This window comes from Diadema antillarum, unplaced genomic scaffold, assembly GCF_040938485.1.
Source record: "Diadema antillarum isolate AM-2024a unplaced genomic scaffold, OU_Dant_1.0 seq00000269_RagTag, whole genome shotgun sequence".
Lineage (NCBI taxonomy): Eukaryota > Metazoa > Echinodermata > Echinoidea > Diadematoida > Diadematidae > Diadema > Diadema antillarum.
The window spans coordinates 115,212-132,357 of record NW_027271305.1 but is presented as its reverse complement, the minus strand read 5'-3'; the positions used below and the strand labels follow the sequence as shown (position 1 = coordinate 132,357).

The 17,146-nt window shown below is 38.2% G+C and overlaps 1 protein-coding gene across 1 annotated transcript in view; it reads right to left on the bottom strand.

Annotated features, from left to right (window-relative positions):
* Positions 1-13,309, bottom strand: part of LOC139729893 (receptor-type tyrosine-protein phosphatase S-like) — a gene marked incomplete at its 5' end in the record, with an annotated part of 85,886 nt that extends 72,577 nt beyond the window's left edge. The window contains 4 exons of the mRNA XM_071640815.1: positions 1,557-1,688; positions 2,951-3,100; positions 10,816-10,938; positions 13,186-13,309. Of these exons, the coding sequence (XP_071496916.1) occupies positions 1,557-1,688; positions 2,951-3,100; positions 10,816-10,938; positions 13,186-13,309 (529 nt within the window). The remainder of the gene's footprint in view (positions 1-1,556; positions 1,689-2,950; positions 3,101-10,815; positions 10,939-13,185) is intronic.
* Between the last annotated feature and the right edge of the window lie 3,837 nt (positions 13,310-17,146).

Sequence of the window (17,146 nt, the reverse complement as noted above, 5' to 3'; positions counted from 1 at the left end):
GACTGGGGAATAAAACATGTGCAATATATTGTACATGTACACAAGATCTTTATGGTATAAAACATTATGCCTGCAGGCGGTCAACAATTGATTCCCATCAGATATTCTTGTTCCACAAACTGCCTGATGTTGATGTGATGAGCTGACCAAGGTGACCTCCTTTAATAAATGGGTGTAGAATGTAAGCACGACGCCACCTGCTGCTGGTAGATAATATATAGGAGAGCTTAAAAAAAAGAACAACATTAAACAGAGTATGATTAAAAGATATACTGTATTAAGAATGTGCTACACATTGGTTACCATGGAAACACAAATATAGAGGAAGCACTTGTTCACACACATACATGGCGTAAATGGTATGCAACATTGACTGTACCCATCAAAATCAAAATTTCCATTTAGTAATGAATGAAAAATTAGAAAAAAAAAATCACCAACTTCAAAGAGCCCTGCAAATGGAATGAAGAGACAAAACAAAGAGGGCAGCAGACTTCAAGAATGTTGCTGAGAAAGGAGAGGAGAGAAATCATGAAAGCACTGTAAACCACAGAATATGATTAGAAACATTACAGTAAGGATGAAGAGGAGAAAAAAAATATGAAGATTTTTAGGTATTAAATGATGGTTAAGAGTACACAATCACCAGCTAGTTAATAGAGGAATTCCCCAAAAGACAAAAGGCACCACATGAAATACGAAGAGAAGGTTGTGATGTTTCATTATAATAAAAGCTGCATGATTCCTTTAAATGATTGCTTTTCTGAGTAATATACAACACTTGCACATTAAACAGAAAAGTCCAGTAATAAGATAGGCTAAACAAATCTGAACGTGAGTGGAGGATGTTACCACAGTCCCAGATAATCAAAGCATGATAGTGAAGATTATTACGATGGTCAAGATGTGAAGATGCCTGGCCAGTGTCGGTCACTGGCGAATACGCAACGACACAGGAGAAGAGGATAGCCTGCACGGAGTTTGGATCTCACAATTACGTGAATTTCTGTATTGACAATTCTTCAGAGCTACTCTCTCATCTAACGTTCGGTCAATAATTGTGCTTTTCTTCAATAAATTTATGCATAATCTAATCATCACTGGAGATTTCTAGCCAGAGTTATGGTTGGATAATGACATTTGTAGTTTGAGGACAGTGACCTTTAACCTGACCTTTGCCCTTTCACCGCAATAAATCAGTTTACACAAATGATTGGCTTTATCAGGTACACTATAGCCCATCTGGGCCAAATATCAAGAAAGAAAATTGACTTATTACAGGTTTTCAATAAATCATGTTAGTAAAATTGAGTTGTACTGATAGATGTAGATGGGCGGGCAGAAAAACTGAAGACAATGCTGCATCAAGCATCGTCTATGGTAAAAAGGAGAGAAAGAAAGAAGAAAATTGAATACACCACAAAAAAAGCTGACAGCATAGCAAATGAGATGTTCATATTTCGGCCATGGCGATACATTATATATGCATAATATTTTCGCTGCCAAGATATAATATGTGCACGTTGCACTATGTGGCAATGTACACAGACACGTACCATTGCAGGTCACAAGATCACCATCCAGTACATAACCAGGTTTGCACGAGCAGGTGTACGATCCATTGTTATTGGTGCAAATTCCGTTGTCATCGTCGCACGCGTCACGGTCCACATCACACTCATCGATGTCTACCGAGCAGAGGGTTCAGAAAATTGGTGTAAACATGTCTCTTTGTGAGTTTCACAGTTGCTGTGAATTCAACTCATTTATTTTACAAGAAAAAGGCAAAAAAAAAAGCAAACTATTGATGAACTATTTTGTGTTCACTCAAGCAGTAAGGTCACGCACTTTAGGAAAATACACATTTTCCCCTTTTCCATACTCTGGCTGTTTTTGTTTTTGTGTTTTGTTATTTATATAAAAAGGACTGAAGCAATATGGTCTATTTCAGTATTATAGTTCAGGGATAGGGGTATGGGAAGGGGGGTGAGGTAGATTTCAGGATGGGGCCTCCATGTAGACTAAGTAATCCTGCACTACACTGCTGTGCCGCTACCCTATCAGTAGCCATGCACAGATTAATTCTCTTCTTAGACCCATAATTTGATAATGGCAATGAAATCCAATGGAGTTTATTTGCCACTGGTAGAGACATGTGAAAGAACCACATTTCCGTTTACTTCCTCACAAGCTCCTACAATTTTTCTACACATGTGGATGTATCTGATACCTGGTACAGGTACTCAAATCAAGCATACAGCTCTCTATCTCTATTAACTCTTTATATGCCACATTCGCACACCTGACTTTAGTTGTTGGAGTGCCAAGTTCGCATATTTTGCCCAAATGCACAAACCCGCCCAAACCAATCAATAAATTGCCAAATGCCACAGTAGTACAATGAAAGCTTCACTCACGATTTCCGTTCCTCACACAGATAGCCTGTGTTGCGTGGCGATTGAATAGCAGTGTTCCATAGGGGGTTGTTTGAGAAAATTCTAACTTTCTGTGGCGGATGTGCACATGTCTGCAAAAGACAAAAAAAAAAATGTCCCCCCCCCCCCCCCCCCCCCCCCCCCCCACCTGGACTAAATAATGTAACTACAATGTACGGGCTATTTGCAAGAAAAAATTACCTTCATACCTTTGTCATAAGATGTACGTACACCCCAGCAAAGCTGTACAAGTTTGCTTACAGCATGTCTAGGATAAATGGTTCGGCTCCATAGAAAGTTACATCGCTTTGAAAAACAAAACGTTTTCCAAATGTGATCATGCGTTCCAGTCTCAGAATAATGTGGCGACCAGGGGGTTTTACACCGAGGCACACATAAGAGTTAAAACGCAGCCATGTACCACAAAAAAAAAAGAGTAACACATCAACTGACAAATTAACAAATCTTGGTTTAAAAACAAGAAATACATGCCCAACCTGTCTCAAAAGACATACCAACACAGTCTCTGGCGTCTCCCATGTTTGGCTCATATCCAGCGTAGCACGTACAGTTGAAACCTCCATCTGTATTGGTGCAGTCGCCATTTTGGCTATCGCAGGGGTAATTGTTGCCTCCACTTCCATCAAAGTCACACTCATTGACGTCTAGGTTTCATTTCAGACCAAAATAAAATCATACATTATGTATCGATGGAAAAATATGCAGAGGCAAGGCTAGAGTAGCAGCGAGCAACAAGTTTGGTCCAACTGGAACACCTACAGTGTACATGTACACACCTGCCTGACATGCTGTATGCGTATTCCAAAACATGAAAGGCATGAGTCATAGATTATTTCAGGAAGAAGTGTTGGGAATTACACTGTCATTACCTGAATTCTGCACCTATTTGTGAGAAACCATTAATTTGATGGCACATATGGCACATATGGTACATACAATATTGTGTGTACCATGTGCAACCACAACATGCACAGGAGCATCATTAAATGCAGGTCCATTGTTGCCTACAAAAGCAAATAAAAAAAAAACAACAACAAAAAAAAACAACAAAAAAAATGCTTGAAATCAACATGGCCGGATGTGAGGATAGCTACCACTGATGACGGCATATGACTGTGTAAACATGGCTGTCACCCTATAAGGCACATCCTTTACTTCTTCTTGTTCTGGATGGGGGGTGGGGGGGGGGGGACTTGTGCCGTATATGTGAGATTTTATGGTATATTGCTGCAGGAGGTAATCAGAGGATTTTTATTAAATATTCTTGTCACACTGACTGCTGGATTTCACTTGCTGCACATGAGATGAAGCTAGTAAATGGATGGAGTAAAGGAAAAGTTTAAAGAAGTGGCAGATACGACAATCTGGATAAAATGCATTGTACGTGATGTACTTGGCTGTAGAAATATACCTGTCTAGTCAGGTATAATGACATACAACAATAACATGAGGGAAGAACAAGATATTGATACAAAAATCAGCAGAACAAGTCCACCAAAATTTCTCAAGATATAAAAGGTATACAAGTGGTGACAACAACAATTCATTTTTTTTTTTCAAGCAGACAAAAGTACCAGCAAACTGAGCAAATCAAAGTGGTTCAATCACATTTCTCATCATAGAGGCTGCCAGCTGCAAATGTCTGAATATCTGTTTGATGATACGAGAGATGGATGAAAAGATTATGGGGTAAATATTTTCATTCATACTTGCATATTAATTTAATTTCCATTGCAAGGCATAGTAACATTTACATAAATTCAAACTGCAATTGTCATGCTTCATGCTGCAATGATGGGATCATCAGAAGCATGCAGGAAGCTTGCTGGAAAATGATCCTCTTCAAACAATCACTAAACACTTCAACAAGGGCAATCATCAAACAAATTCACATGCCATTTAACCTACTGAGGACGAGCTGATTTTGCTATAACACACATTTTTCATAGACACCTGCCAGGGTATACTCGGGACTAGTCTTCAACAGGTTTGATAGGTTCTGACTGTCCCAAGATGGAAGCACATCCTTCACGTTCAAGGGAGTCCACTTTGCATGATGGCAGCTACATTCAGGTCAGTTCAATATTTTTTTGATCAAAGTCGCAGTCATTGAGTGAGAAGGTGCATATTTGGAGGTGTATCCTATTACCGAATGATATTTTATTTAATTTCTCCAAATGGGCAACAGTATGCACTACCAGGTATTTCAGCTAAAGATCTCCTAGTAGATATTAGTAAATTGACATGCTGATGAGTTTAGCTGAAACGGTATTACATTTACTGTAAAACAAGGAATTTTCGCGTGCACTTTAATTTCGCGAATTTCACGTGCACTTTAATTTCGCGAATTTCGCGAGCGCCACGATTCGCGAAATTAAAATGCACGCGAAAGTCCATGTTTACATTATATGCATTGAATGCCCGTGGCACTTCGCGAAAATTTCATGCCACGAAAAAGGCTGTCGGCTCCAATTCGCGAAAAATTCATGCCGCGAATATTTCATGTTTTACAGTACTTGAAAACTACATGTAAGCCACGCACTAAAAAAAAATCCTTATGTCGATAACCCTTCCACAAAAGTCATCTCTTTTTACCAATGCGAATCGTATTGTATTACCGATCATGCGCCCTCTGTATGGGGAAATTTATGCATTGTATTTTCAGTCAATGTTATTGGTGCAGAATAACGAACATTGGAATTTTAGCAATCATTACTAAAATTTGAGGTAAATTTGTACTTTTTGATGCAGTTTAGCAATTTTCTACACTGGCTTCCCTTGTGAGATAACAGCGCATAGTGTAATGAATATGTATACGAGTCGTTTTACAGGCTTCCATTGACAATGTACACATTCAGTAATAGGATACTGTTTGGTAATAGGATACTTGACTATACATTGGTAGTCCCATTCAGCCGTATGCTGATTCAGTAGCAAGATTTCGCATTATTCTGCTGGTATCGGGAGACATTAGTCCCATGTTTATTTCCTTCCATTTGACCTTGGATAATGACATTTGTAGTCTGAGGTCAGTGACCCTTAAATCTGACCTTTGACCTTCCACTTCTATCACTAGTGAAATGCAAATGATTGTCTTCATCAAGTAGCCTCTCTGGGCTCAGCATCAAGAAAAGAAATTCACTATTAAAAGGGATTTCAATAAATCACATTAGTAAAATTGAAGAGTATATTTATTAGATAGATGGGTAGGCAGACAAAGTGAAAACAAAGCTGCCTCAAGCATCATCTTGGGGCAAAGACATAACATTTGAAAGAAAAAAAGGGAGGGGGGAATTGAATATATCACAAAACTAGAAATATCACTTAAGGTGATTAATACCCCCGCCCCGTGACGACAGTCTTACCCAAGGAATGATCTTTCCTTGATCTTCTGCCATTTATATGCCGTTACCATGGCAACGCAGCTTCCGACACGTCCGAAAAATATGTCTTGCACATCTTCCCACCAAGACTATTGTGTGTGCCACATTTCATAAGCTTTTGTCAAAAACTGAGGAAGTAGTTCAATCCACAAGATCTTTCCTTGATCTTCCGCCATTAATATGCCGTTACCATGGCAACGCAGCTTCCGACACGTCCAAAAAATATGTCTTGCACATCTTCCCACCAAGACCAATGTGTGTGCCACATTTCATGAGCTTCAGTCGAATACAGAGGAAGTAGTTCAATCCGCAAGATCTTTCCTTGATCTTCTGCCATTTATATGCCGTTACCATGGCAACGCAGCTTCCGACACGTCCGAAAAATATGTCTTCCACATCTTCCCACCCAGATCAAGGTGTGTGCCACATTTCATAAGCTTTGGTCAAAAAACTGAGGAAGTAGTTAAATCCGCAAGATCTTTCCTTGATCTTCTGCCATTAATATGCCGTTACCATGGCAACGTACTTTCAGGTACTGTCAAAAAATGCGTCTTGCACATCTACAACCAAAGGCACACATCTGTACCAAGTTTCATGGAAATTGGGCAAAAACTGAGGAAGTAGTTTGCAACACAAAATTTTCCATCATTTTGGCTCATAATATGTGAGCTGTTACCATGGCAACATACTTTTTGTCACTGTCAAGAAATGTGTCATGCTGACCTATATCCTAAGACAAACATTCAATATGAATTCCATGAGAATTGGAAGAACACTGATGAAGCAGTTTTGCCATGAAGCATTTTGCCCTATATTTTACCAATAACATGCCGTTACCATGGCAACACACTTTTTGCCACTGCGGAAATATGTGTCTTGCACATTAACATATTCAGATGAACATCTGTACCTAATTTCATAAAAATTGATCAAAAACTGTGGGAGGAGTTCGCGACGCAAGATTTGTACCCATTTTTGCCCATAATATGCCGTTACCATGGCAACGTACTTTTGGGTACTGTCAAAAAATACGTCTTGCACATCTACAACCCAAGGCACACATCTGTGCTAAGTTTTATGGGAATCGGTTGAAAACTGAGGAAGTAGTTCGCGACGCAAGATTTGCAACGGACCGACCGCACGACCGACCGCCCGACCGACCGCCCGACCGACCGCCCGACCGCCCGACCGTCCGCTGATTCCTATATACCCCCTTCAAACTTCGTTTGACGGGGGTATAATAAGCAGAAAGCACAGCGGATGAGATGTTATTATGAGGCCAGGGGAATTCATTACACATGCATGATGCTTGTACAGCCATGACTCAAAGCGCACATGCTGCACCTTTAACCGGCAGTGTACATAAACACCTACCACCGCAGCTCATCTGATCTGCGTGCAGGGTGTAACCTGGTACGCAGGAGCAGACGAATGATCCGTTGGTATTGGTGCAGACTCCGTTCTCCCAGCCGCATGTGCCCTGGTCCTCACACTCATCAATGTCTACCCAGTAGAGGAAGGTTCAGAAAATTGTTTAAAATATTTCTCAATGTAAGTTTCACAATTGCCGTGAATTCAACCCTTTAAATCTTGCAAGAAATACCAAAAAAAAAATATCAATCTATTGGTAAAATTGCTTATGCTCACTCAAGCAGTAAGGTCAGTAATAGCAAAATATACATTTTTCCCTTTTTTCCATACTATGGCTGTTTTTGTTTGTTTTCTTGCTTTTATTACAAGGACTGAATAATGCTGTTCATTTCAGTAAATAGTTCAAGAGTGGGGATTTCGGAAGGAGGGCTGGAAGAGGGACAGTGGTTTAAAGAAGATAGGGCCGAGATTAAGTAATCCTGCAATATATGTATGCTCCTGTGCTGGTACCCTGATGGTAACCATGCAAAATCTTTGAGGCCTAAAGCATGAAAATGGCACCGACATCCAATGTTGTATATTTGCCAAGGTGAAAAGATGGTTACCGGTAAGCACCATTTACATGTCTCTTTTTCATTCACATCAATTAATTTTTGGATCAGGTTGTAATTATCGCCATCCCCTCCCCCCCCCCCAAAAAAAAAAATAATAAAAAAAAAAAAATAAAATAAAAACAACTCAACGGAAGAATTCATTAATTTCAATAAATATGCAGTAGCTGCTGCATACTACACTGATTAAAACCATCACTGGCTGTCGGGCAGAAGCTCGGTGGTCCAGTGGATGCTAACGCTTTTCTGGTGATCAAAGGACTGTAGGTTCAAATCCTGCCCGTGTATGTATGCCCATGATTGTTTTATCATGGCTACTACTAAAACACTGATTAATTCAGTGCAAATTTACGTCGATGTATATGTGCAATTTGTCAATCCAGGGAATAATTTTCCTGGTAATGGTATTGCATCGCAATTTGCTTTGCATTTTACATATGACTGCTACACAATTTTTCTTGTGTGTAGCAGGCTGCTTACACAGGACTGTACAGAACTTTGTTGAGAATATTTTACCATTGATCAAAAAGTGCTAGCCAAACTTGAGAAGTGAAATTACTCCCGGCCTATGAATCAGTTGCAATGCCTTTGTTCAGTTCCTCACATCAGAGGCCCTACAATTTCTTTATCCTATGACATATATGTGGACATTCATGTTACTTCAATCAAGCGTATGTATCTCTCTTATAGATATCACATCCACATACCATTAGAGAAAGCAAACCTGTGTGCAAATCAGGGGCGGATCCAGGAATTTCGTAAAGGGGGGGGGGGGTGCAAAGAATTTTTTGGTGCTACTTCCGGGTGTCATCTCATTTTTTAAAGATTTCTTTTGTCTAAGCAAAAAGATAAAGAGGGGGTGCACACCCGGTGCGTCCCCCACCCCCCCCCCCCCCCCACCCACCCCGATCCGCCACTGCAAATGAAAAAGACGAAAAAAAAAGACAAAAACACACCCATCTTGTCTGGCAACACATACCAATACAAATACTAGTGCCTGCCATGTTTGTTTCATATCCAGCGTTGCAGTCGCAGATGTAACCTCCATCTGAGTAGGTGCAGATGCCCCGTCCGCTATCGCAGGAGTCATCACCACTGTTAATTCTGTCAAACCCACACTCACTGATGTCTAGGTTTCCATTTCAGATCAAAATAAAATCATACATCATGTATTGAGGAGAAATATGAATAAGTACAGGTGTAGTTTAAATAGCAGTAAACAGTAAATGGTCCAACTGGGACATGTACACACCTCCTTGTCATGCTGCATGTGTATAGAAAGACATAATGTACCATAAAGAAGGAGTCACAAATCATTCCAAGGGGGGAGTGTTGGGTGTTTCATTTTCCTCACCTCAATCCTACATCTACTTAAGTTATAAGAAGCCATTCCTTTGTCATCATCCTTGTATCATATTATTGTTGACAAATACAGTCAAACCTGTCATAGCAACCGCCTGTCTAAGACAGCCATCTGCTGTATACGACTACTGAAAGCAATTCTCTCCAAGAAAAAAAAAAGCATGTCAAAGAACTTGTCTATAGTGGCCACTGTCTGTAATGGCCACTTTTTTCATCTCCGTTGGGTGGCCGCTATAGACAGGTTTGACTGTATCAATATATTTATTACATCATGTACATGTACACATTTCATTCATTATATCCTAGATGTTGAACTATGTATATGGGTATCCCACACACATATACATACACTCACACATACAATGTACATAATACTTTAAACACAAATATTAAAAAACACCAAGATTTAAATGTTTCGACTCTACATCTGGGCAGAATTCTGGTTGCTGAAATCATGGCATCAGAGGAAAAGTCTGATGGAGTGTGTGGTAGTACTAACAAAACCACACATGGGGGTGGGGCATCACCAAATGGAGGACCCCTTTAAACCCTTTAAAGACGATGACAACAACAACAACACCACCACCACCACCAACAACAACAACAACAACAACAAAAGTTTGAAGTCAACATGGCGGGACGTGAGGATTGCTACCATTGATGACAGCGTGACCGTGTGAACATGGCTGTCATCCTATGAGGCACAGATCCATCACTTCTTGTCTCCGCTAGATTTTTGGTTCCGGAAAAAAAAAAAACTTGTGCTGTAAATGCAAGATTTTATTACGTTATACCGCTGCAGGAGGTAACCAGAGGATTCCTAATAAATATTCTTGTCGCACAAACTGCTGGATTTGACCTGCTGCAAATGAGATGATTATGATGAATAATGGAAGGAGTGGAGGAAAAGGTAAAGAAGCAAATAATTTACTGACAGAACTGACAGACTCGGTAAAATACTTGGCTGTAGAAATATACCTGTCGGGCATAATGACATACATCACAAATATAAAGATATGGAGATCACAAGGGAAGAACAGGCATTGATACAAAGATCAACTGAATAAATCAACAAAAATTTCTCAAGACGTACAAGGCATACAATTTGTGACAAACAATTTCACACAGACAAAACTAAACTGAGCAAGCAATAGTCACAATAGTTCATTTACATTTCCGATCATAGAGGCTGCTTCCTGAAAATGTGAACGTATCTTGTTGATGATATGCGAGGTGGGAACAAAACAAAACAAAAACATTACAAAAAAAAATGCATGCCACTCAACCCTCTGAGGATGAGGTGATTTTATTGCAACATGCATTTCCCACAGACAACTTCCTTAAATAGTATATTCTGGAATAATCTTTCATGGGTTGATAGGTGATGACTGTCCCAAGATGGAAGCCTGTCCTTAACGTCCACAAGAATCGTACTTGCACAACGACAACTACATTCAAACGATGTCTGTAATGTGGTATTTTTGGATAAACGTCGGAGGCAGTGCCAGATAAACAGAACTGATCTGTTTATCTGGCACAGACAAACCCTTAAGACTCAAACAAAAGTAAATGAATCCTCAAGGGACTGATAAATTTCCAACTTGCAATGATGTCCTGTCTCTTAAACTTTACCTGATGTGCAATTGGTCCCCTCCCAGGTGCCTGGACAGTCACAACTGTAGTAGGGTGAAGCGCTGTGGTCGTCACTGCAGGTCCCTCCGTTTTCGCACACCTCTCCATTCACTTCACAGTATCCTGTCAGAAATACAGCAATACACGCAAAAAGGCATAAAACCAGGATGTCTTAAAAAGAATAGGGCTTAACAGCACCCAGCTGCCCATGCACCTTCAACTGATTCAGCTGCAACGCATAATAAAACTAGAAATGTCGCTATGGCAACTGGTATGCCTCCGCCATAATGCATGATTCTCATAATAGGTCTATAGTACATATGGACAACGTGTGATTACATTTTCACAAAATTGGCAAAATATCAAAATGACAAGTTTGTCACAAATGTGTAGAATGTTCACCTTTCTTGACCTAGGTTTAATTGGATGAGTAGGAGAGCATGTATTTGGGGATTTAAGGACTTCAACTTGACTTTGACCCGTTCATAAGTTCATGCATTGTGTACTTTTCAAGGTATGGTATAGAGAAAAAGTGCAATTTCTGTATTGAATAGTAAATTGTTACCATTTTCATCTGGCCTTTGACCCTAAAATTCATAAGATAATCACTGTAAGGCAGAACATGCATAAATATGTAGTAAGTTTCAAGATAACTTGAGCCACTTCGTGGCGGAGGCATAAAAATTGAACTAGAGAAAGACACAAACATTAATTGAGTGCCAATGCTGAATAATTAAAGGAGTGTTCAACACATCATGAGTGGGCGCATACAAGTGTAGTAGGAGGGCTGAATTTTCGTTTGTAGATAGGCTTTTCAGCTCTGCCACATGGGGACAACATTTAAGAGATTTTGCAACTGATTGACAAATTGCCCCACATTGACGTAATTAAGCACTGAATTGATCAGTGTTTTTTGGTAGTAGCCATGATGATAAAAAATCATGGGCGTAGATGCATAAACTTCTCTATGAACTTACTTATATAAGCAGAAGCTTTGTTAGTGACCCAAAAAGGACAAAGTGAGTGAATTTTCTCCTTGCAGTTTGTGTTTTACGAATATGTTGGTGTCATTGCAGTGTTTGCTTTTGTTTGTTTTATTCTTCCAATGGAGAGGTACCTCAGTCTCATTACATATACTGCATAAGTCCCACATCATATGAACCCATTACACTTATCGTTGCTGGGGTGACAAGACCTTGTATCTGCAAGTTTGGTGAAAATGACTTTTTTGGATGAATAGTCAAATAATGGATTAAGTGATGTCCTGTCCAAATCCCAATTGTCTTACTCCAAAAATGAAGCCACCACAGCATGTCAAAGGAAAGGCTATCCCATTTGCTATAGTGCTTTGGCCTCCATGTTTTTTGGCTCTCCAGAACATTTGACATTTTGTAGATACGAGGTCTTGTTGCCCCAGCGACATTATGCAAATATCTGCTGATTTCAGACTAAATGCACAGGTAACTGATCAAAATAACTGAACAGTATTTTTGATTGACCCCAGCAGAAATCAATAGATTATATATCAAAAACATTCTCGTCACACAGAGCACTCAGCATTCTATGATGAGAATGTTCTCTAATAAAGGAATGGTATTTTTTGCAAGTAATGGTAAATCAAGTAATGATAATAAACAGCTTCATCACCATCATCTTCATGATCATCACAACTTACAATATCTCTGATCCATGGAAAATAAATACATGTATTCCTCTTGCTACTAGGTGCTTCATTAAAGGGAACCCAAATCCAAAGAGCAATGTGGATTGAGCGAAAGCAGCAACTTTAGTAGAACACATCAGTGAAAGTTGGAGGAAAATCGGACAATCGATGCAAAAGTTATGAATTTGAAAAGTTTTGGTGTTGAAAGCGCTGGATGAGAAGACTACTAGAAGTTATGATGCATGTGAGTGGACAACAAAATACAAAAATATAAAGAAAATATAAAGAAAAATTCACTTCCAATTCACTAGCATTTGATTAGCCGCTTTCAGAAAGCAGGGGGAACAATAGCTACCCATAACATACATATGAAGTTGATGGAATTTGTAATTTTCATAAAAAAATGAATATTTGTGGTATTTTCTTTATATTGTCGTCCACTCATACGTCATAACCTCAAGTAGTCACCTCATCCAGCGGTTCCAACACCAAATCTTTAAAAATTCATAACTCTTGCATCAATTGTCCGATTTTCCTCAAATTCCCACTCATTTGTTCTACTAATGTTGCTGCTTTCACTCAATCCACATTTCTCTTTGGGTTTGAGTTCCCTTTAACAGTGCAATGGCCTTTGAGACAGTTAATAATGGCAAGAATTTTGAATGGGTATAACCACTCTTCGTAGCAGTAGGGTCTCATTATCCCACCTTCAGTGCAGTTCGTGCCGTACCAGCCGTCCACACAAGCACAATTTCCATCATTACACGTTCCACCATTATCACAAGTAACACCATTGCAGGGATCTGTTAAAGATGGAGAAAGGGGGCCAAAAATACAGCAATGTTAAAATCAGTACTGCTTTTCATAAAAAAAAGAGAAAATTGGATTGAAACTTTACATTCTTCAAGCAAAATTATGGCTTATCTATGATTAAAGCAAAGGGGCAGGCTGGGAAACAGGAAAGGATAGGTCAGGGATGGAATATAAACTTTGTCAAGGTTCTTCTTAATTCTACAAGGCTGCTTCATCTACACTGCATATGATTTTGTATACAGTAATCTTTTCACAAATTCATATTTATGATGCTTGTTTGCATCTGCCTGTACCTTTGTAGTACTGTGCCATATTTCCTTTTTCATTAAATGTTTACAAAGAAAAAAAATATAATAATAGTACCAGTAGTGGAAGTACAATGTAAAAGTAGTATTTAATGATAGTAACAATGATTGTAACAATTATAACATTACTAACAATAATACCTGGTAATAGTAATGCACTGATTGTAATGCATATTATATGAATATCTCTATGTATGGTGAATACATCTTGCAATGCATATCAAGTAACAAAAAACTCAAATGGCCTGAAATCTCTTTATTTTTTTTTATTTTGGTTAAATTACAGCCATATCATGGATGTTACAGCCTGTCTGATTATGTACAAATTTATTTCAAAAATATGTATATACTTTTTCAGGTTTTTCTTCAAGATACTTTCAGATAGGGCTTCATTAAAGTGGCAGTTAAAAAGCAGTGTCAGTGAATGCAAAGACACTTGTCAGACACTCAAGAGAAAATTTAAGGAAAATCCAAATAGATGATCTGTTTGGAAGTTATACCATCTCAAAAATATCAGTTTAATTCAATGTGCTGCCCTCTTTTGATAGAAAACTCTACAATCCGTAACGGGAGCAGCTCATAATAATCAGACGAATGAGCTTGAATGAGCTTGTCAAACAAAAGTGATATTACAATGCCTTATCTACATTTGCACATATACTACTATCAAAGGTAGTAATGTACCTCTTAAATTTTTCATTGGTTTGTGACAAGAAATGACTTAAAAAATCATATGTTTGATATTAAAGTAGAGTGTTATTGACCAACTGCAACCTATACCTCGAAAACTAAACAGTTTATAATTTCTTTGTGTGTCCATTTCTCCCCCCCCCCCCTCCCCCCCAAAAAAATATATATAGATATATATTCACCGAGTTTACAGGCTTCTGTGCTATTTCTGATTTCATACAAAGTCACAAAATATCAGGATGAACTTTCCCCTTTTTAACATTATTCCCTAACTTTCTTCTTTAAAGTCATGAGTCAAAGTGATGAACCATCCACTGTTTTGTTTGTCTGATTTCCCTAATAAAACTGACTGCCGCCAACTCCAACATGGCGTTGAATCGCACTTTGAGACTTGGTCTACCCATCTCATTCCTCACAATTTGTCAGTCACGGTGAGAGTGAGCTGAACGACAATATTGTTTTTCCGACACACAATTAGCCGGAGGACTCGGAACTTGTACCCTCTGAGAATGGCCAGTGCGTACATAATGCCCTAGAGTGGTTTCGCTTATAGAAGGCTATGTATTGCTCAACAGAAACTAAAGAATATTGAGTACCCTAGTTTTCATCAATATAGATCTTTCACGTTTGCGCGTAAATAGCTCTGAAAAAAAAAAGAACGAAGAATGACGGAGAAGTTTATTTGTCATCCCAGTTTCGGTTTTGATCTCATTGTCAAAAATTTAGTACATAACCAAATGCTTCAAATTAAAATTGAGTTTCTCTATCTGTGAAAACACATACAGACTACATATACTCTCACAGTTTGATAGACTGATGAAGTTATGTTTGAGTCGAGAATTTTCTGGTATGATGTTTTAAATATCAGGCCAGAAAAATTAAGATACAATGTTCTTCTTCACCTTCAACAAACATGTACATAAATCTACACATAAACGGTAGAAATTAATGTTAAAACCGATGAATCTTTTAAACTCAAAGGTAAGCATAATTTAACTCTTGTAGCAAAAAGAGGATTAGGTTGACATAGAAATTTGAAGGTACATGTACACATACATTGCACAAGAAAAGTATGCATGGCTGCATTGTTTCTTTTGAAAGCACATTCTAAGCAAATTCTATATAAAAAAAAAAAATCAAATACTTCCGGAGGCACGCAAAGTTGGTTCACATCCTGTATGAACCACAAACTTGATAATAACACATTCACACATACACACACTCACACACATACACAGAGAACACTTCACAGCAATGTTATAACATAAAAGAAAGAAACAAAATTAGACAGAGATTAATAAGGGTGAATTTCATCAAGAATCCTAATTTACCTATGTCACATTGTACAAAGGATACATCACAAGAAACATTTCAGCGAAAAACAAGGAATCTTTACATGCATTAGCCAACAAAACTCAATGTCTTGACAAGCATGACATGGAAACTCTGTGATTCCAATGAAGAAATACATGCACTATAAACATCACATTTGATTGACATTTGTGTTGCATCATGCATATACCTTAAAAATGCCATACCTGTAGTTTACCGGCAAATGAACAAAGACACTTACATTGCATACTTGTATGACAAAAGCAATCTGCATTATGAAACTCCACACACACACATACTTTCAATTCATTGTAACCAATGTAAGAAATTTCAATGACCAGCATGTAAGAAAGCATTTTTTTTTTTTGTATCTCTCAGCATTATGGCTTCATGAAAGATGATTAATTTTTCTTTTCTTGTTTTATGCAAGAGCTTCACGATTGCAAGTATCTTCCGAGCAAAGCAAACATGAATTGGCACAGCATTGCTTGAAGTTATTAGTAGTAGTACACCTTTTTACTTGGAAGTGAAATGCATGTATTTCCAAGTCAATTCCATTTCCAAGTTCATTTGCATGTTATACCACTTTAGTTGCATAGCTTTGCAAAGCTCCTCTGCACACACCATCATCTGGTAATATCTGGCTAGCAAGAAAACAACACTTTGCATGTCGTCATCAGTGCATCTTGGATTTTAACTCGGGCAGAGAATGTAAAATGAGGTTGGAATGAACTCCTTCAATGCAACCTCAAATTACCCTCCAAACACACACACACACACACACACACACACACACACACACACACACACACACACCCACACATACATACATACATACATATATACATACATACATATATACATACATACATTGTACATACATAAATACATACAAAAAAGAGGAGGGAAATATCTCTTACTACAGTAACTGTAGAAACTGTTAAAAGTTGCCAATTGCTTTATAGTACTTTTTTTCTTTAAAAACAAAGAAGCCAAAGGCTAAGCTCTGTGCATCATAACTTTTATTCAATTAAAAAAAGAAGAAATAATTGTACATTGTTGCTTTCAGTCAGTATCAAAGCGCTTATGCTTAAATAATAAGAACTATAAGTAGGCCTATGCTTCTAGATGCTGCATAGTAAACGCACTTAGTATTAGTAAAGCAGTTAACGTTCAGCAAAAACAGATTTCTATATACTGGAAGCAACACTGTCACAATTGATCTTTACAAATTGTCACTCTAAGAGGGTCACAGAAAATATATATATTTTTTTTAATGCACATGACGTGATTGAGTGTAGAAAGTGAGACTTTCAAAACTTTGCGGAAGTGGCAACTAATAAAATGAACTTGCAAACATAAGCTAAGTGTTTGAAGGTTAGCACATTGAGATAAAGTGATCTGTATAGTTCGTTGTACATCAAAATATCACTATTTTACTTATAAAGAGTACTGTAAAAGTGGATATTTTCACGCATTTCGCACAACCAGATACAAGAGCGAAAATAAAAACATGCATATATTTTTG